At 39.8% G+C, this 23122-nt stretch overlaps 1 protein-coding gene across 1 annotated transcript in view; it reads right to left on the bottom strand.

Moving 5' to 3' along the window:
• The window catches only part of LOC106878069 (acetoacetyl-CoA synthetase), a 51445-nt gene extending 30313 nt beyond the window's left edge, over positions 1-21132 (bottom strand). The window contains exons 1-6 of the mRNA XM_089347412.1: positions 20880-21132; positions 14645-14748; positions 12190-12307; positions 2529-2642; positions 2058-2155; positions 750-864 (exon numbers count right to left, since the gene is read on the bottom strand). Coding sequence (XP_089203538.1) covers positions 750-864; positions 2058-2155; positions 2529-2642; positions 12190-12307; positions 14645-14748; positions 20880-20994 — 664 coding nt within the window. The 5' untranslated portion in view covers positions 20995-21132. The remainder of the gene's footprint in view (positions 1-749; positions 865-2057; positions 2156-2528; positions 2643-12189; positions 12308-14644; positions 14749-20879) is intronic.
• Positions 21133-23122: the final 1990 nt, after the last annotated feature.

The raw sequence follows: 23122 nt of genomic DNA, 5'->3' as shown, positions 1-23122 counted from the left end.
AGGGTGGCTCCTGGCCATGCCAGCTCCTGTCAAACCATCCAACCCATGTGAGCATGGACGACAGACATTAAATGATGATGATGATTAGCATAAACACAGATGAAACGTCACTTAGCATTTTGCCCAGCTAACAATTTTTCTAGCTCATCATCTTAAAAATATTGGTTTCAAATTTTGGCACAAGTTTAGTGGGAAGGAATAAGTCAATTATAGTGACCCCAGTTTTTTCAACTGGTACTTATTTTATTGACCCCAAAAGGATGAAAGGTAAAGTCAACCACGGCGAAATTTGAACTCAGAACATAAAGATGGATGAAATATTGCTAAGAATTTTGTCCAGCTTGCCACCTTAATTATAATAATAATAATAATAATAACAAGAGCACTCACAGAGCACAATCCTCCGCCAAGGCAACACCAATGTCCTCTCAACGATTAGCCGGAGATGATTTTAAAATGAGAATATCTGAAATAAACTCGACTGCTCTCACAAATTAAGTAAAAAAAAAAAAAACAGGAAAAATAATCCAGAATCTTTGTCCGGTACCGGATTGATCTCAAAATCTAACCAGTTCGTGCCAGTCACAAGGCCAAACATCCTTGAAAGTTTCAACCAAATCTATCCAGTGGTTCTTGAGATATCTTGTCCATGAACAAACAAACATGACTGAAAACAATACATCTGCCTTTGATTAAGGCAGAGGTAATTAATAACATTCAGAAAATTAAAATAAAGAAAATATTCCTACCTTGAATAACTTTCCTGACCTTGTTCAAATGGTCATGGACCTTATTATTGTAAAACACAGCATTCACGGTAAACATAAGCTTTGGTTCAATTTGTGAGAATCTTTCAAGAACACCCTGTAGAAAAAAGAGAATAAGGGGAAAAGTTTTGAATGAAATTCTTCAGTGGCACCGTTTTACTTCCCTCCCTCTTTTACTTGTTTCAGTCATTTGACTGTGGCCATGCTGGAGCACCGCCTTTAGTCGAGCAAATTGATCCCAGGACGTATTCTTTGGAAGCCTAGTACTTATTCTATTGGTCTCTTTTGCTGAACCGCTAAGTTACGGGGACGTAAACACACCAGCATCGGTTGTCAAACGATGTTGGGGGGACAAACACAGACACACAAACAAGCAAGCTACTTACCACACAGCCACTCCTACGCCTGTTGAATTAGAACAAATTAAACATACATATTAATGATGTCTTTAGCCACTGGATCCTATCAAGGAGCTGCTGGGGTAGCGAACCACGAAATGTGGTTGGAATTCCTCAGATATTGACTGCAGGGAAGGACTTGCTGACAATCCAGAAAGCGGGATGACAAAGCGGAGAGATACTTGACAGTACGACAGAGTAATGAAGGATCAAATGGGCTTGCAGCCCGATCCAGGGTAAAGCTGCAACAAGTAAGCATGATGAACCATGACCCCATGATCCCAGAGCACGAGGGGAGAATAAAGGATCAAACAGGAACAGAAAATGGAATGGATCCGGACAGGAAATGGACAAATAGAAAGGAAGCGGTAAAGGAAAGGTAGATGAGGAATTCAGCTGCTGTGGAAAGGTGTTTTCTAGTGTTTTTGCAGTGGAATATTGCTAAGGTGTGGTCAGAAGTTTGCTTCCCAACCACATGGTTCTGGGTTCAGTCCCACTGCATGCCATCTACTATAGCCTTAGGCTGAACAAAAGCCTTGTGAGTGGATTTGATAGACGGAAACTGAAAGAAGCCTGCCGTGTGTTTGACCCCCACCATCACTTGACGAGGTATTGGTGTGTTTACATCCCTATGACTTAGCAACTTGGTTAAAGAAACTGATAAAAATAAGTACCAGATTTAAAAAGAAATAATAAGTACTAGCTCAGTTGCTATGGCATTGAGGTAGATCCAGCCACCCCAGTTAACGAGGACAAAACTCGGATTTAAACCACTGGATGATGATGAAGCAGTGACATGCACACATGTCCAATAGGAAAGCCAATAATGGCTCCTCTAACATAAGGAGAAGTGATATGTATGAAAAATGGAAACAGCTGAAGGATTTCTTGCCTCAGTTCCAAAATCAGGTGATGTAGAACTCCAAATTGCACCAATACTGGCTGCAGCAAGCATTGCTTCGACAGCTTCACAACAGTTTGGTAAATAACCTGCACAGAAAAAGAGGTAAAGTTGGAAAACAACTGGGCTTTAGAAAATATGCTAAATGATGATGATGATGATGATGATATGTGTGTGTGTGTGTGTGTGTGTGTGTGTGTGTGTGTTTATTCCTTAAGTCTTAATATTGTATGATACTAGTGACATCATGACATCATGAAAGAGCTATTTAACAACTCATAAAACCATAAAATTCACTTTAAATCTATATTTATTTCAGCTTTGTGTGTTATCAAATTTGTGTGTTATCAAATGGTTCTTTGATGAAGTCGTTGTTTATTTAATGCTATTTTGAAAAACAGAAGGCCCTCCCCCTCCCCAAAAAACTCCTACAAAGAACTGAAACAACAAAAGAATGCTTACCCACGACTCGGTCTCCCTTAACAACACCCATGTGTTTCATGGCAGAAGCGTACAGGGCCACATTTCTATGAAGATCAGCAAATGTTCTTTTTGTAATTACATCAGACCCTTCTCCTGAAATAGGGAAATAAAGAAACAGATTATTTATATATATATATATATATATATATATAGAGAGAGAGAGAGAGAGAGACTACATTTGAGATAAGATAATTCAAGAATGGAGAGAAATGAACAACGTGATTGCAGAATACCAAAAGCACAAGTTCCACTGGAATGGACATGTTGCAAGGTTCAAAGACAACAGGTGAACCTGTGCAGTTGCCTGAGTGGTATTCAAGAGAAGAGAAAAGGCCACTTAGAAGGCCTCAAAGACAATGGGAAGAGAATTTAGTTAAGCAATTTGGATGAAGATGGAAAAGAATGGTACAAGCGAGACAGAATTGGAAGCGTATTGTGACTAGTGGTGTATAACGGCATCTGACGGTCTGGTCAATACTGTGAGATCTATAAACACACACAAATGTAAATGTGCTTTTTACATACATACATTTATTAACACACACATATATACATGCATACATCATCATTGTTTAACGTCCGCTTTCCATGCTGGCATGGGTTGGATGGTTTGACTGAGGGCTGGCAAACTAGGAGGCTGCACCAGGCTCCATTCTGATCTGGTAAGGTTGCTACAGCTGGATGCCCTTCCTAACACCAACCACTCCGAGAGTGTAGTGGGTGCTTTTTACATGCCGCTGGCACGGGAGCCAGTCAGGCGGCACTGACATCAACCATGCTTGAATGGTGCTTTTTACGTGCCACTGACACAGGTGCCAGTCAGGCTGCACTGGCATTGGTCACACTCGAATGGTGCTTTTTACAGGCCACCAGCACATATATGCACACATATGCATAAATATATGTATATATACACACATACATACATACATCAGTGAGATGCATATATATGCATAGACACTTACTCCAGCACATTGCTTTTCGCCACACACACACACACACACACACACACACACACAAGATATATCTCAATAATAAATTTTTTATTGTTTCAGTCCATCTACCAAGAACACCTCTCTAGTGTTTGTTCATGTGCTTTCTAGTGTTGAAGTCCAGAAAGACAAAACATTCATATTTGAACGTCTTGTCTTCCAGGACTGACCTGTGCCTAAACAACAACAACAACAACAACAGCTTAATCAGCAATAATTACTGAGAGGAAGATTGTTTTTTTTGTTTGTGTGTGTGTCTGTTATTACTTACAAAATCCAGATTATGCTCCATCAAAACCACAGTTCACTGACCGAGACCATTTAAAAAAATAAAAAAACATTTTAATCCCACCAAATTCTTCCATGTGTTTTGGTGCTGCTGTTTTCACAGCTTGATCAGATAACAGCAGACTGTCACATCCAGAGTGAAACATGATAACATGACTCTCGGTGGATAGAACAGCTGACAGTGATAATATCTTAACAACAGACATGAAATAGATATAAGGCACAGACATAGCTGTGTGGTTAGCAAGTTCGATTTACAACCATGGGGTTCCTGGTTCAATCCCACTGCATGGTATCTTGGACAAATGTCTTCTACTGTAGCCATAAGTTCACCAATACATTAAGAATGAGATTTTGCAGAAAGGAACTATGTGAACCACATCACATTAGCCTGCTTCTCTTCAGTTTTATGTCTGCTTTTCCATGTTTGCATGGGTTGGATAAATCCTCTTCAACACAGCACTATACTTATTTGTTGCATCCTTTTGGTATCTCCTTAGTCATTAACCCTGTTTAATCTTATCCATCATTTCTCTTTATTCAACTTCCTGTCACTTGAGGCTACATCTTCACCATCATCATCTCTCTCTTCTGAGGTAGCCCAAGTACCGTGATGTCTACCCTTTTCTCAAAGAGAGAGTTCCCTTGTTGCCAATATTCTGGCCCCTGTGCTTTCTAAGCACTTGCCTTCACAGCTGATTCGGTTGCCCAGGTCATCATCATCATCATTTAGTGTCTGCTTTCCATGCTGGCATGGGTTAGACCAAGGGGGTCACCAAACCTTTTTCATGAGAGAATAATGAGTGTAGGCCACATAACCATTTTGTTCAATTACAGTACAGTGAATACACAAAAAATAAAGACAACCAACGAATTTATTTACCAAAATGTTATCAATGAGGGTGACATCAGCAAAAAGATAGTTATACCACACCCAGTATACACATACATGAATCTCACAAACTAAGCAGCAAAAATGGTTTGTGAGATTTGTGAAACTGGTGTTTAGCTTTTAAGATATCCTCAATATTTGCTTTGGAATTGCTGCATCCAACCAAGAGAATTGCTTTCAAATGTTCATCAGTCAACCTTTTTTGATGGGCTGACTTCACATTCTTCATTTTTGGAAATGTTTGCTCACAGACATAAGTTGTTCCAAACACTGATGCCACAGCAGAGGCAAATGACCTCTCATTGCAGGCATTTACACAAAAGGTACAGTGCAGTGGCAGGCCGGATGAACTGACCTCAGGAAAGTTACCACAGGGATAACTGGCTTGTGGTGGCCAAGGATTTGCAGTGACGTCGCTTTTTGATCCTTCAATGTCGGCTCTTCCTATCATTGTGAAGCAGAATTTGCAAAGCGTTGGATTATTCTTCTCTTTGGTGACCCCGGGGTTAGACGGTTTGACTGGAACTGGTAAGCTGGAGGGCTGAACCAGGTTCCAGTCTGATCTGCGTTGGTTTCTATGGCTGAATAATGCCCTTCCTAACACCAACCACTCCAAGAGTGTAATGGGTGCTTTTTACATGTCACCGGCACAGGTACCAGTTATGTGACACCAGTATTGATCACAACTGCGATTTCACTTGGCTTGATGAGTTTTCTCAAGCATGGTATATAGTCAAAGGCCTCGGTCACTTGTCATTGCCTCTGTAAGGCAATGACAAGTAACAGAAGTTATTAACTACAGCTAGGAAGTTCTCTGAGCATTGAAAAAATCTATATCACCAGTGTTCTGACAGCTAGATTACTTTCTTGTACAGCTGCCACATGCAGAGTGAGAGAGAATGTGTGTGTGTGTGTGTGTGTGTGAGGATGTAAATCAATGTCGTTCTTACTTTATGTAAAAAAAAAACTTAGCCATTTGGTAAACAGAGATCATTTAAGCAAGTAGCATCAGGAGGTGATATGATTGACCAATAAATTCTAGAGGTGGTGCCCCAGTATGGCCACAGACCAATGATTGAAACCAGTGTGAAGGAGAGTTCTATATTTTGGTCAAGGATTCAACAGAATATACATTGATGAGGTGGAACACCCAGAAAATTGGTTCATTTATCTTATCAGTTGAGCCAGCTGTCAATATTTAAAATAATGATTTCTAAACGAGACACAAGGTCAGACATTTTGTAGGAAGGAAGGTTGTCAATTCATGATTTGTATTCAACATGCCAAAGCAGTTGATCTGACGCTTGACCAATCTGAACAAATTTGTTTATTCATTTAACTTCCATTTCTTCATGATAGCATGGGTTAGAGGGGGACTTATCTGAGGCAGCATTGTTAAGGTTTGATGCTCTTCTTTCAAAAACCTGAAGAATAAAAAAAGCAACATTTACCTGCCGACCCTTATTTTGTTTTATCTGGCAGGTTATTCTTTTACTTGTTCCAGTCATTTGACTGTGGCCATGCTGGAGCACTGCCTTTTGGTCAAAGAAACCAACCCCTGGACTCATTCTTTGTAAGCCTAGTACTTATTCTATCAGTCTCTTTTGCTGAACTGCTAAGTTACGGGGACGTAAACACACCAACATCAGTTGTCAAGCGATGGTGGGGGTGGGGGGAAAACAGACACAAACACACACACCTGTAGTACCTTCTGTCGTACGGTGCTTGTTTACATGTCTGGTTGGTTTATTTATAATGTCATAAGGGGCCTTGGGCCACTTATGATAGGGGCCTTACATATTACTGACATTCCTTGTCAGTCTCATTACTCCCTTCTTCCAGGCCCGTTGGGAAGCTTTGGGGGGTTTAGTTCCAGTGCATGGCATCTTAGGTAAGGATTGTAAGGGTTTTCTACTATAGTCTCAGGCTGACCACTGCCTTGTGAGTGGACTTGGTAGATGGAAACTGAAAGAAGCCCATAATATATAAGGAATAAATCAGATACATAGAAGAGAGTAAACTGTTTCTGAAAAAATATTCTTGCTTTTCTGAAGAACAATGAAGTTGTGAATGAAAGAATTTGGTAGATGATTCCCTCTAGGAACCAAAATTAGGTCAAGGACTTAAACCAACTGGAATTCTCTTCTTACACACACACACACACACATTATGGAGAGAGAGAGAGAGAGAGAGAGAGAGAGAGAGAGAGAGAGAGAGAGAGAGAGAAAGCAATGATTTCTAAAAGAGAGAATGAAGAATAAGATTTTTAAATAAGAAACTGTGACTCTCAGGAATTCCTCAGGAGTTATAAAGACTATCAAGGCAAAATTAGAATTGCCATTTATGTGTTATATTAAATGTATATATATTATTAGAAGGCATGATGCAGTGTAATTATCCAATATAAAATCTCTTCATAGACTTGTGTAAGAAACTAATATATATTTGAGTGAGACAGTGTTACTGCTGTGACAGACATGTTTTGACTTTTCTTGAGGCTTGTCAATGCCTCACACAATTGCCACCTGCTTAGAAGAATTTCTCCTTGCTCTTTATGTTCTGAGATTAAATTCCACGTAGATTAACTTTGCCTTTCATCCTTTTGGGGATTGATAAAATAAAAGTATCACTCAAGGACTGGGATTGATGTGATTGACTTAATCCCTTCTAAAATTGCTGGCATTGTGCCTATAGTAGAAAGAATTATTATTAAGGGCAGTGAGTTGGTAGAATTGTTAATATATCAGATGAAATGCTGAGTGGTATTTCTTTAACCCTCTTGTTACCATATTTATTTTGAGATGCTCTGGGTTTCTTTCAATTAATTTTGAATATAACAAAGAATTTAATGAAATAACTCCGTTATCATTCAGCTAGTGTTAGGAACATAAATTGTGACTAAGGTTCAGTTGAAGATTTTAATTCAAAACTTATGAAAACAAGATATTTGTACTCAGAGCCAGAGACAGTTTCAGGTGGGTTGGTATCAAATGGGTTAAGAGTTGTTTCTCTATTATATACTTTAATCCTTTTTTTACCATATTTTTGTGAGATGCTCTGGGTTTCTTTCAATTAATTTTAAATATAACAAAGAATTTTGACAAAATAATGGAAACACCTAGCATCATAGCATCATAATTTTGAAATATCTATAAAGCCATCAAAAGCTTGTTTATTCTTGTTTTTTGGTTTATTATAAGTGTTGCTTAATATGTTTTGTTAAAATTGCTGTTTCTTTCCAGATATCATCAGAAAAAGGTAATTAAAATTCATTAAAATGACAGATCTATTGGACTTTCAAAGAGGTCGAATTGTTGGTGCTTGTATGGCAGGTGCTAGCATAGTGAAAACAGCCGAAATGTTTGGTGTATCAAGAAGTACTGTCTCGAAAGTAATGACAGCCTTTGAGAAAGAGGGAAAAACCTCCTCATCAAAAGAAAACTCCAGAAGAAAACCAAAATTTTCAGATAGGGACTGTTGGACTCTTACGCGAATTGTTAGAAAGGATCACAAAAGTACAGCTCCCAAAATTACTGCAGAGCTTAATGACCACCTCGAGAACCTACAGAATTGGTCCCTAGAGTAGTGGAAGAATGTCATTTTTTCGGACGAGTCATCCTTTACCTTATTTCCGACCACCAGCCGAGTATACATGTGGAGACAGCCAAAAGAAGAATTTGACCCAGACTGCCTTCTTCCAACTATTAAACATGGATGAGGATCTATGATGATCTGGGGGGTTATATCTTGGAAATCCGCTGGCCCAATGGTTTCCCTTCATGGCAGAATTAATAGTCAAGACTATTTAAGCATTTTATCTGATAAAATTCATCCTATGGTTGCAGAACTGTTTCTGGAGGGAAACGCAATCTTTCACGATTCACCAACTTACACAGCTAAAGTTGTTACTGAATGGCACGAGGAACATTCTAATGAAGTTGAACATCTTATCTGGCCACCACAGTCCCCAGATCTCAATATTATTGAACATTTATGGTGCATTTTAGAAAAACAAGTAAGGAGTCAATATCCTCCACCATCATCACTACAAGAACTGGAGACTGTTTTAGCTGAAGAATGGACAAAAGTTCCTTTGGAAACAATTTAAACTTCGTATGAGTCCATACCTCATAGAATTCAAGCTGTAATTACTGCCAAAGGCAGTCCTCTCCCATATTAAAATAAATTTGTTTGAAATTTTAAGGTGTTTCCATTATTTTGTCCAACCACTGTGTATATATATATATATATATATATATATATATATATATATATTTATGTAGAGGTTTGTATGTCTGTATTTGACCCCCCCCCCACTTGACAACCGATGTTGGTGTATTTATGTCCCCATAACTTAGTGGTTTGGCAAAAGAGGCCAATAGAATAAGTACTCGGCTTACAAAGAATAAGTCCTGGGGTCGATTTCTTCGACTAAAGGCAGTGCTCCAGCATGGCCGCTGCCAAATGACTGAAACAAATAAAAGACCCTTGTCTTTACTTAAACATTACTATAATACAACCCCTATTTCTGTCACTACTACTCCAGTACAAGGACCACACTAATTTCACTACCACTACAACATTGTAAGCACGACACCACCACCCGTACTGTAACCTACTATAATCACTAGTACCCCTAATGTTACCACCCCACCAACAGTAATAAAGTCAGCCTGAAAGTTAGCGTCCAGGATTTTTGATAACACCTTGTTGTGCTTTATCAGTTTGTTCACTGATAGTAAGTTAATTACTTTCGTAATTAAAATGTCTTCTTAATAAATATTTGAAAACAAAAATCACCAGATTAACATAAAGGAAACTGAAAGCAACAGTTACAATGATACACAATATATACACACACACACGCAGATATATATATATATACATTTATATTTTTTTCTCTCCTTGTTTCTTTCTGTTCCTTTCTGTTGAAGAGCGTAGGCTTGAAACGTTAAAGACTTTCTCACTTCCCGAGCATTATACTAATACATCCATTTGTTGTTTACACCATCTGTCTTCGTCTGCTGTTTTTTTCATAAATTCTCCCCCTATATATATATATATATATATATAGATATATATATATGAGGGTGAGTCAAAAAGTAATGCCATTTTGTTTAGGACAGGTATAATTACCAACACAGGAACATGTATCATTCATCAAAATGAAGCTGGTCCCCTGTGGATCACATCCCTACTTCTCAAAATAGTCACCGTTTCTCTCAATAGCAATGTTCCACCTTCGAATGAGAGCATGTATCCCTGCCTCGTAAAATTCTGTTGACTGTTCTTTGAGCCACTTCTTCACTACAGTTTTCACTTCCTCTTCACTGGAATAATTGAGCGCCTTCAGACTATCATCTCTTCGGCCCTTTGAAAGGGGGTTTGAGAGGCAAACATTATTCCAGTGACGAGGAAGTGAAAACTGTAGTGAAGAAGTGGCTCAAAGAACAGTCAACAGAATTTTACGGGGCAGGGATACATGCTCTCATTTGAAGGTGGAACATTGTTAGTGAGAGAAACGGTGACTATGTTGAGAAGTAGGGATGTGATCCACAGGGGACCAGCTTCATTTTGATGAATGATACATGTTCCTGTGTTGGTAATTATACCTGTCCTAAACAAAATGGCATTACTTTTTGACTCAGCCTCGTGTATAAGGTGCAAGAGTAGCTGTGTAGTAAGAAGCTTGCTTCCCAACCACATGGTTCTAGGTTCAGTCCTACTGCATGGCACCTTGGGCAAGTGTCTTCTACTATAGCCTTGGGCCAACCAAAGCCTTGTGAGTGGATTTGGTTGATGGAAACTGAAAGAAGCCCATCATATGTGTGTGTGTGTGTGCGTTTGTGTGTGTGTGTGTTTGTCCCCTCACCATTACTTGACAAACGATGTTGGTGTGTTTTTGTCCCCATAAGTTAGCAGTTTGGCAAAATAGACCGGTAGAATATGTACTAGGCTTACAAAGAAGTCCCGAGGTCACTTTATTCGACTAAAGGCAGTGCTCCAGCATGGCCACAGTCAAATGACTGAAACAATATATATATATATATATATATATATATATATAGTATGTATTTGTGTGTATGTCATTGTATGTAGCTACATAATTGAGCACAGACACATGAGTAATACAGGAAGGTGTCACATTCAATGAGTGATGTACAAGGGGGTGGGGGTGCTGAAAATACAGGAAGATCAGTTGATTATGATTTTATTCAACATATTCTCTTCTGAGATTCACACACGTATTGCAGGGGTTCTTCAGTTTTTCTAAGCCCTGTGAAAGAACTCAGAAGGTTGGGCCTCCAACCAGACTTTTTGCGACACCCTTAAAGTCTGGAACTTTTCAGCACACCCTTGTAGTAGTGTCATTGTCAACTGCTACAAGGGCAAAGGAGAGAGAGAGAGAGAGAGAGAGAGAGAAAGAGAGAGAGAGAGAGAGAGAGAGAGAAAGAGAGAGAGAGAGAGAGAGAGAGAGAGAGAGAGAGAGTATCAGATTGTTAGAGTGGGTTATGAAAGTTATGGAAGGTTTTGACATTGATTAGGAAGATAATTAGCCTGGACGAGATGCTCTTTGGCTTCGTTTAAGAAAGAGGGGGTATTGATACCATCCACTTCTTAGTGAGACAGTTGTAGGAAAAGTACTTAAGTAGGAGTAGGCCCTTACAATCTAGCCTAGCATTCTTCAACTTCAAAAGGGCTTCTGACAGAGTTCCCTATTCTGTAACCACGTGGTTCCTGAGGAAACTGGGGTTGAAGCCAAATCCTCTCAGATTCTTTCTCCTTTAAAATCTTTCTTTTAACTTTTACTTGTTTTAGTCATTAGACCGTCACCATACCTAACTGGGAGGGTCGGCGGGGGGGGGGGGGGCAGTAGTATTGAGTGGGGTCTGGCTTTGTTGAAAAATTTAAGGTATACTGATCATTACCAGCGTTGCCTTCTAGCACTTGTGCCGGTGGCCTGTGAAAAAAACATTCAAGCGAGGTCATTGCTAGTGCTGCTGGACTGGCTCCTGTGCAGGTGGCATGTAAAAAACACCATTTGAGCGTGGCCATTGCCAGTACCACCAGACTGGCCCTTGTGCCGGTGGCACGTAAAAGCACCCACTACACTCTCGGAGTGGTTGGCGTTAGGAAGGGCATCCAGCTGTAGAAACTCTGCCATATCAGATTGGAGCCTGGTGCAGCCTTCTGGTTCACCAGTCCTCAGTCAAATCGTCCAACCCATGCCAGCATGGAAAGCAAACGTTAAACGATGATGATGATGAAATATTAATCTAACTCATGCTACTTTTGAAGAACAGATGGCAGATGACATGAGTAACTGCCAGTGTCCTCACTGCCACAGCTCTTGTATTAAAACCTAAAGAGAAAAATATGTGCTTCACGAGAGATTGGAAAAGGTGGTTAGCAAGAAACAAACATGAAAACGAGTGAAATGCAAATAATAATAATAATAATAACATACTTGTTGCATATATTGCTATCCTGTCGTCGTTGAAGCGCAGCAGGTTTTCTGCATAGTTTAGCTCTGACCCAGAAAACCACTCAGGGATGTCTGCTATTTTTAAACGTTTGTCAATGACCTGTTGAATTAGAATGAGTGAAAGAATAAGAACAAAAAATAATATTTAGAGTTTGACAAAAAGACTTAACATCAATTAAAGTCAATTCAACCAAGTTTCTTGGAATAAAGTATACACAGCACAAGCCTGGCTCTGTGGTAGGAAGTTTGCTTGGGAGCTTAGGGCATCACGGGGGCATAGTGCCTGAGTTCCTTTTGAGTGTTGGGCCTCATGGAGGCAATGACCAAGACCTTTGGCATTATGTTGTGCTTAAGAAGAAGACCCATTAAGTTGAGAAAAATCGTAGTTGTGGCAGAAACCGGTGTCATGCAAATTGACACCTGTGCCGGTGGCACATAAAAGCACTCATTACACTCTCAGAGTGGTTGGCGTCAGGAAGGGCATCCAGCTGTAGAAAACCATGCCAAATCAGACTGGAGTCTGGTGCAGCCTTCTAGTGTCAAACTGTCCAGCCCATGCCAGCATGGACAATGGACATTAAATGATGATGATGATGATGATGATGGTTCCAGGTTTAGTTCCACTGTGTCAAACCTTGGGCAAGTGTCTTCTGCAACAGCCTCAGGCCAACCAAAGCCATGCAAGAGGATTTTGAAGATGGAAACTGAAAGAAGTCTGATGTGTGTAGACACACACACACACACACACACAAATGTATATCTTTATGTGTGTGACACTACCATGTGAGAACTGGTGTTGGTATGTTTACATCCCCTAACTTAGCAGCTAGCCAAAACAGATGCTTTTTAAGTGGCACCGGCACTGACAAAGCAAAAAACCTCTTTTGAGAGGGGAGGGGGCATTGGAGGAGGTGATCTTGTGTCAGTTGATGAAAATTTATTATTATATAATTGAGATGAGTCAAGGAAATGTCCAATGTGTTGAATAATAAATTTCCAAAAATCATTTTATTTTTAAAAAAAGTTTTTTAAAGAAGGAAGGGGCAGTGCCCATGCATGACCTTTAATAGAATCTAAAATGAGTCATTTGTACAACAGCATAAACAAGTAAACAACATATTCTATAAATATTTGGGAAAAAATCATTTACTTCTACAAAATATAACAGTTTTATAACGAGCACTTTGTTGGTTATGATGACAAATGCTCCAGCTGTTCTGATCAATGGAACAGCCTGCTCATGAAATTAACTTGAAAGTGGCTGAGTACTCCACAGACATGCTTGCCCTTAATGTAGGTCTCAGGGAGATTTCGTCCCTTCGATCACCCTCAAACAACGTCCCTTTGATTACCTGCAAACAACGTCCCTTTGATTACCTGCAAACAACGTCCCTTTGATTACCTGCAAACAACGTCCCTTTGATTACCTGCAAACAACGTCCCTTTGATTACCTGCAAACAATGTCCCCAGATCTGGTGTGGTGCTGAGGCAGCTAGTGCCCAGGCTGAACATTTGCAGGGCAATGTGGCCAGGGACCGAAGCAAGGACAAGGTTGCAGTGGTGTTAAAACAAGGGAGTGGATTAACCCTATCACTATTCCTTCTCTAAACTGCAAAGCTTTTTATTGTCATCAATTCATTGAATTATGAGTTCAACTTCAAATACGGATTGTTTAGTCTGACAATGTTCTGCTAATAGGGTAGGCAGAAAATACAACAAAGGCAGCAAGCTAGCAGAATCGTTAGCACGCTGGGTGAAATGCTTAGAGGTATTTCGTCTGCCGTTATGTTCTGAGTTCAAATTCCACCGAGGTCGACTTTGCCTTTCATCCTTTCGGGGTCGATAAAGGTTATTTGTTTACAGCAGAGTGGACTGGAGCAAAAATGAAAGGAAGTGTTTTGCTCAAGAACACAACGCATTGCTCATGCCAGGAATGGAAACCACGATCTCGTAGCACTCTAATCACCTGGCACGTGAGTGCAACATCCCCATCACTTAGCCACATGTGTTCACTATGGGGTAGAGAGAGAAAAAGAATTTGTGTGAATGTTGAACCTGGAGAGATGAAAATGCAAAGCAGACTCTGGTGAGATTTGAACTCAGAATCTAAAGAGCTGTAAAGCATTTTCCCAATACTCTAATGATTCTGCTAGTTCACTTCACCCCAAGGAATAAGGTCAGCAATTTTGAAAGGAGGGTGTGAGACAAACCAACCCCAGTGTTTGACTGGTACTTTATTTTAACAAACCCCAAAAGGATGAAATACAAAGTCGGCCTAGGTAGGATTTGAACTCAGACTGTAAAGAGCTGGAATAAAGACCAGAAGGCATTTTGACCGAAATTCTACTGACTTTGTCAATCCACCAACCAATAAAGTCCCTGTATTAACCGGTTAATCCTAAGATTCTGGGGTACAGGAGCAAATACACAACTTACCTTATCATAGGTCTTTGAGTGGACGACACCAGCAAAATGCCAAACTTCTTCCCAAAATTCAGCATAATTGTCACATGACCACTTGTGGAAATCAGCATAATTAGCTGTAGAAGAGAGGAGAATAGTGATTGTTGATAATGTGTGTAACCTAGGAAACAGACATTATTATAAAGAAGAAAAAGAACCCTATCTTAATAAATCATATCTTACACATAGGTACAATCATGCCAGCAGGGAAAAATGGATGCCAAATGATGATGATGATGATGATGACACACAGCATGGTTGTATGGTTAAGAAGTTTGGTTCCCAATTATGTGGTTTAGGGTTCAGTCTCACTTTGTGGCATATTGGGCAAGTCCCTCTTACTATATATATCCACAGGTATATCAAAGCCCCATGAGTGGATATGGTACACAGAAACTAAATGAAGGAGTTTGGTGTGTGTTGATAAGTGACATCAGTCTATCAGCTGGGTGGCCATTTTTGGTATATTTCATTTTGAAAATTTCATCTTCTCATTAGATATTCAGAGTCAGACTTTACCATCTTACAGTAATTCATTTTATTTGTGGATCAGTGAATAAAGGCGCATGGCCCAGTGCAGGGGTCACCAAACTATGGCCTGTGTGCCAGATCCAGCCCACAAGGTCAGTTCATCTGGCCTTCCACTGCTCTGTACCTTTTGTTATTTCTTTACTGCCCACAGGGGGGCTAAACATAGAGGGGACAAACAAGGACAGACAAAGGGATTAAGTTGATTACATTGACCCCAGTGCGTAACTGGTACTTATTTAATCGACCCCGAAAGGATGAAAGGCAAAGTCGACCTCAGCGGAATTTGAACTCAGAACGTAAAGACACACTAAATACCGATAAGCATTTCGCCCGGCCCCCTAACGGTTCTGCCAGCTCGCAGTCTTTCGTACCTTTTGTGTAAGTACCTGCATTCAGCTTATGTCTGTGAGCAAACATTTCCAAAAATGAAGAATGTGAAGTCAGCACATCAAACGAAGTTGACTGATGAACATTTGGAAGCAATTCTCTTGGTTGGATGCAGCAATTCCAAAGCAAATATTGATGATATCTTAAAAGCTAAACACCAGTTTCACAAACCTCACCATTTTTGCTGCTTAGTTTGTGAGATTCAGATATGTGTACACTGGGTGTGGTATAACTATCTTTTTGCTAACGTCACCCTCATTGATAACATTTTGGTAAATAAATTCGTTGGTTGTCTTTATTTTTTGTGTATTCACTGTACTGTAATTGAACAAAATGGTTATGTGGCCTACACTCATTATTCTCTCAGCTATCTGGTTTGCCATGATGAAAAATGTTTGGTGACCCCTGGCCTAATGGTTAGGGTGTTGCACTCATAATCCCAAGGTCATGGTTTCAATTCCCATGCTGGGTGGTGTATTGCATTCTTAAGCAAATGCAACATTTCATGTTGCTTCAGTGCACTCAGCTGAAAAGGAGGAGCCTTGCAATAGACTGGTGTCCCATCCAGGAGTAACAGGATCTCAGTCACTTATATACCACGGAAGCCAGGAAACCACCCCCAGGAGTCCTGGTACTCAAGACACGAAAGTCTAGATGTCAATGATGATGATCCCAGTTGAACCGTCCAACCCATGCCAGCATGGAAAACAGACGTTAAACGACGACGACGATGATGATATATGATGGGCCTCTTTCAGTTTCTATCTACTAAATCCACTCAGAAGCCTCTGGCTGGCCCAGGGTTACAATAGAAGATATATTTGGCCATGGTGTCACACAGTGAGACAGAACCTAAAACCGCATGGTTGGGAGGCAAGCTTCTCAACCACACAGCCATGCCTACACCTTCATAATCTTATCTTCTTCAAATGAATAAATAATTGACAGGGTGCATGTAGAACAATAATATATCTATTCATTCCTAATATGTTCTGGCAGATTTAAGCGCGAATATCTTTTTATCTGGTACTTGATCTAGTCATTAGACTGCGGCTGTGCTGGGTGGGGTGCCTAGAGTGTCAGCCTAGCCGCTCTATCTGTCGTGAACGAAGGCTGAGTGGGTGAACGAGGTCGTGGTACCAATAGCCCCAAGCTTTTCAAATGTATAACTGTTCCATCCTTCACCTTCATAAATTTGTTTTTAACTTTATTCGAAAAGTTTTCATTTTCTGGGATTCAATGTTGAAAAATAAGGATATTACGATAGTTTTTCAATTACATTTTGTGTTCATAAACCTGAAAGAATTGGTTTTTTCTTTCTTTTGATAGTCACAAGCAATGACAGCCACGATTTAATTTACCTCACCAGCTAAAGGGGAAATTCCAACAAAGACAAAAAAAAAAAAAAAAAAAAAATTCTGTATACGTCTTTCTGTACATGACCACCTCTCTTAATAATATTACACTCTTGGCTTGCTTGAGTTATTTCCCTTCGCAAGTTTTATGTATTTTAAACACGAAACTGTCAAATAAATCAAATATAAACACCTGTTGGTCTGATTTTTTTTTTTTTATTACAATATCAACAAACAGCGTAGAACACTGAATAATAATAATAATAATAATAATAATGGTTTCAAATTTTGCCACAAGGGCAGCAATTTGGGGTGAAGGGATGAATCGATTACATCGACCCAGTGTTCAACTGGTACCTATTTTATCGACCCCGAAATGATGAAAGGCAAAGTCAACCGTGGTGGAATCTGAACTCAGATTGGAGCGGCCGCCCGGCGGGTCAATGATTCTGCCAACTTGCCGCCTTACATAATAATAATAATAATAATGGTGATGATTTATTTGCCACGAGGGCATAGATGAGAGGGATATCCCAAGAACAGTCAACAATTTGTGAGATTTTATATAAAAGACGTGGGGGGGGGGAGGAGTGTTTGATTAAGGTTCAACGCCTGGAATTTTGAGATGTGTATGTGCAAGGGTCCATTGGCACCATCGATCCCTGTTATTTTCTATTTTATTGACCTGGAAAGGATGAAAAGTTGGGCAAAGGCTTTTAAGTGGATTCGGTAAACGGAAACTGAAAGAAGCCCGTCGTATATATATGCGTATGTGTTTTCCACCACCGCTTGATAACTTGTGTTGGTGTGTTTATGTCTTAGCGGTTCACCAAAGGAGATTGATAGAATAAGTACCAGGATAAAAAAAAAGGTGGGGGGCAGTCTTTCGGAGAAAGTCTATCAAAACTGAAAGTATTTGTTCGACAATTTCCGTAATTTTTAAAAATTATTTCTTTAATTTTTTTCATCAGCTCAATCGCTTGTTTGTGTATTTTTTTGTGTACGTTTGTGTTTATGTGCTTGTATGTATGTATATTTGTGAATGTAAATATATTTATGTATGTGTTCATGTGTATGTATGTATGTATATGTGTGTATGTACGCGTTAACACATACATACACAAATAGACATACTTGCGCATAAATTCATACATACGAAAAAAAAAAAAAGGTAATTTTTCAGATTAACACCCACACGATCTTCACTAGGGTGTTGGGGTTAGGGTCAGGATTAGGGTTTTAGGGTTACGGTTAGGATTTCAGTGTTTGGGTTAGGGAATTCCGTCCCTAACCGTAACCGTAACCTTAAACACTAACCCTGACCCTTAAACCCTAACCCCCTAGTGAAGATCGTGCAGGTGTTAATCTGAAAAATTATCAAAAAAACAACAACAAAAAAACCATTAAATAAATCGATTCAACCGAGGAAAAAAAAATTAAAGAAGTATAAATTTACTACGAAAACTGCGGAACTAATACTTTCAGTTTCGATAGACTTTCTCCGAAAGACCGCCAAAAACAAGTACTGGGTTTGATTCATCCGACTAAAAATTCTTAAAGGCGGTGCCCCAGCATGGCCGCATTCTAGTGTCTGAAACAAGTAAAAGATCAAAGAAAAGATATCACGGCAATATACTTGTCTGGTAAATGATTTCATCTGAGACCATGTTTTGAAACTAAAGGAATTACGGTTTGGAAGACACGTTAGCCATTCAAAATCACACAACTTCACTAGAACAGGTTAACCTACACTTTCTGACCCGGACAAAAAAAAAAAATTAGTGTAAATAGGTGTAAAACAACATGTAGTAAACGAATATAGCATAGGTAATTTTTCCTCTGAAATGCTACATTCGGCCTCCAGAACGCATTGGTCGGCCCGAGGCTATAGTTGAAGATACTTACCCAAGGTGCCATGCAGTGGGACTGAACCCAGAACCGTGTGGTTGGGAAGAATATCCGTTTTCTTGAGAAAAAATCGGATCGTGTGAATTTCCCTGGTCCTCTCCCGCCTCCTTCGCCAGCGCGTATTTTTTTCATATTCACTCACTACGTTTTTTACTAGAAATTTTTTTTACTACACAATTTTTTGCTTTCATTTTTGTGACCGGGTCAGGACCTGGAGGTTAACCCTAGAACATTCATTACTTTGTGTCAAAACTGTCATCGCACCAATTGCGACCTCGTCACTGACAGGGACACACTGCTAAAATATATTCAAGTACTTAGCTATCCTTTAATGTAGAAGACGGATTCGCCTGCTACAAAAACATTATCCCGATCTGCACCATACCTAGGAAGAAGGCGGGATGGTCACGACTGGGACGCTTTTGTAAATTGGTCCGCTTGACATAACAGAAGATAGCAATAACGATTTAAACGTAGGTGAGGTCCCGCCACATTCACGATAATGTGATTAAACACACACAAGCGCGTGTGGGCACACAAAACACACACACGTGTGCATTAGTATAACATACATATATAGGCGGAGGTCGGGTGTTGGCATCCCGATCCCACCCCCATCTATCTATCTATACACATGGTAGTAAATCTCATGTAATTAGGTACTACTAAAGCAGCGCGGACCCGAACGCGCAGTCGCGCGTCCGCGCTAGCTAGTCGTGAGTGGTCGATCCTAACCCTAACCCTATTCCTAACCCTAAACACGTATTCATTTGCACACGCGGGTTAGGGTTAGGGTTAGGGTCGCCCACTCAAGACTAGCTCGCACGACTGCGCGTTCGGGTGCGCGACTGCGCGTTCGGGTGCGCGACTGCACGACTGCGCGTTCGGGTCCGCGCTGCTTTAGTAGTACCATGTAATTAGAACGAGCTGAAAATGTTTCATCCATTAGGAATATCGAAGCAACCAGCTTCCCCTAAGATTGTTTAAAATGTGGTATTGTCTTCATGTCGAGTCTCTTTTGACCCTAAGCGTAACAGGCCGACAAATAGCGTTCGATAAAATATGCAGAAATGTGGGTGGGGAGGTCGATATGATCGACTAAACAAAAAAATAAAAAAACGCACACACACACGTGAAAGCAGTGCTCCAGTATGGTCGCAGTCGAATGACTGAAACAAGTAAAAGAGGTGTTAGCCTTGTCTTCGTTAACATCAACAGAGAGTAAAAAAGAGAGAAAGCGACAACTATTGTATATGTGCGGTCGTATGCTGAGGCGTATACGCGCGTGTATTTACTCTTTTACTCGTTTCAGTCTTTTGACTGTGGCCATGCTGGAGCACCGCCTTTAGTCGAGCAAATCGACCCCAGGACTTATTCTTTGTAAGCCTAGTACTTATTCTTTCGGTCTCTTTTGCCGAACCGCTAGGTTACGGGGACATAAACACACCAGCATCGGTTGTCAAGCGATGTTGGGGGGACAAACACATACATATATACGACAGGCTTCTTTCAGTTTCCGTCTACCAAATCCACTCACAAGGCATTGGTCGGCCCGAGGCTATAGTAGAAGACACTTGCCCAAGTTGTGTATGAACACGAGAAATTTTTTCAACTGAAATTCCTTCAGTCTGCAGAGAAATATTTCTTATAGAGGAATTTCAGTAAGATGTGAGCTAATCCTAAGTAAAACACACGACATGGTTTCAATACACGATTACACTTACACCCTTAAAAAGAAGAAAAAAAAAAAAAAAAACACGACTAGCGTACCCCTAATTCTTGTCTGCCTCTAAAATAGACCCCACTTTTTTTTCTCATGCCTTACTGAAAGAAACAGCCCGTCATTTCATTATACCACGGTGACATACCATGAATACTGGAAGTAATTTATACTTTACAATGTATATGAATATTTATGGTGTGTATATAAACATAGTTAGCTTACATCAATATTATTTATACAGTCAACGAACATGTATAAAACACATGTTTATGCTTTGAAAAAGAAAAAGGGTCCGACATCCTACCTAACTGTACGCTATATTTTCTGTTGATAATCTCTCGTAGGCGATCCATTTGAGTAGTTTGTTCACCGGGATTAAACAACTGGGTCCTGGAATCATTTGGTAAGTCATTATTCATGATTAGAGGGGGAATTCTTAACGTCCTTCACGAGCCGGTTAGTCCGACAGTACACTGAATATTGACAAATAAGTCAAACCAGTCAAGTCAATTATAAGCCAGTCGGTGCTCGGCATTCGGCAGTTTTCGACACCAGACAATTGTTACTGTCGGGAAGTAACGAACGCGCAGAATATGGAAGGATGAGTCAGTTACAACGAATAAATTAACTGCAGATTATATTTTCACAGCTGACGAAACAACGCCACCCGTATTATTATTATCAACTGTTATTTCGATATCACGATAAGGTTTTTTTTTTTTTTTTTTTGTGCACGAGGTATTTTAATTTAATTTTCTCTTTATGAGTCGTGTAACAGGTTGACGGAGCAGCGCCGATAACAAATTTGAGCCTTCCCACAGTAACGTGAGTGCTGACTAACCTGAAAACGCGGATGTAACTGTTGCAAGGGTGTTAAAAAGTCATCCTCTATCGCCTTTCAATGTTAAACAGAGCAGAAGGAAAGGCCTACTCCACATATCAGAACGTGTATTTGGAATTTCTAACTTTGTTTTATTCATTCATGACTCCTTGTGGAGTGGAGTGGACGGTGCGTGTGCGCACGCATGTCTGCGGATAACACACATACATATAGGAGACGCAATGCATATAACACACCGCCTATAATTCTATAATTACACACACACACACACTTTTACACGTTTCATTAATTTGACTGCGACCATGCTGGAGCACCGCCTTTAGTCGAACAAATCGACCCCAGGACTTATTCTTTCTAAGCCTAGCACTTATTCTATCGTTTTTTTTGCCGAACCGGTAAGTTTCGGGGTAATAAACACACCAGCATCAGTTGTCAAGCGACGGTGGTGGTGGTGGTGGGACAAACACAAATACACACACACACACGCACAAATATATACTTATATATATATATATCAGAAGGTTCAGAAAAAACTGAACCTTCTGATTCTTTTAATGTGCTAATTTCCTGGTATTAAATTGATATTAATTAATATCAAACTTTTACCCTATTATGTTATATATATATATATATATATATATATATGCTTTATTTAAAAGCAGCAGAAATATAACAAAAAAACCGTTACTCTGAGTTTCACGTTCCCGTTCATCGAACAGTTTTGTTATGTCCGATGAACGGGAACGTGAAACTCAGAGTAAGTCTTTTGTCATATTTCTGCTGCTTTTAAATAAAGCATATTACTCTACCTCTGGTATTTGAGTACTCTTTTTTCCACCTTGTTGCACATTTCATGTGCTTACTCCGGTATATATATATATATATATATATATATATATATATATATATATATATACGACGGGCTTCTTTCAGTTTCTGCTTACCAAATCCACTCCCAAGACTTTGGTCAACCCGAGGCTATAGTAGAAGACACTTACCCAAGGTTGGCTCGCATTGGGACCGAACCCGAGACTATGTTATCTCTATTCTAGCTTTTGGTGGAGTAGAAGAGGTTAGAAACGGCCAAGTGGTGAAGACATTATTTCGGCCTAGCTAAAGGCATCTGGAAAATGCAAAACTGCTGTCAGAGAAAAACCATTGTTCTATCGTGGGAGAAGTTCTATTGCAGTTTAATTTAAATTTGGCTATGGTGGATCTAATCCACTTCATGCATGCAAAATTCTCTCTCTCTCTCTCTCTCTCCACACACACACACACACACACACACACACACACACACACACACACACACACACACACACACATATATATATATAAGGTTGAGGAGGGTATTGGATTTAACCAAACCCAAAAGGATACAGGTAATACCGAGTAAGTGCTGTATACCGACTAGTTTTGCCCCAGTCGTTGTATAAACAGGATTGGGGATTATAAGTCGTGTATTAGCGAGTGCATATATAAATATATAAAAGGATAAAGAGAGCAATGGTAAGGTTGGAAATATATTTTATGGATAGAGTCTTACAGCTGTTTCTGGGAAGATCCAGTACTTCCCTTCATCGGAGACAGAAATAGTAAAGGAACCGATTATTATATCCATAGGCGGAGAGTTTTAGTATGAAGTGATAGCGAGAGTGATGTGCTGAAAAAAGAAAGAAAGAGAGAACAGTACTTGGAGTGTAGTT

Source organism: Octopus bimaculoides, chromosome 1 (assembly GCF_046866305.1).
Source record: "Octopus bimaculoides isolate indiv1 chromosome 1, ASM4686630v1, whole genome shotgun sequence".
Classification (NCBI taxonomy): domain Eukaryota; kingdom Metazoa; phylum Mollusca; class Cephalopoda; order Octopoda; family Octopodidae; genus Octopus; species Octopus bimaculoides.
Note: the sequence above shows the minus strand (reverse complement) of the source record. Positions and strands in the feature narration are given on the sequence as shown.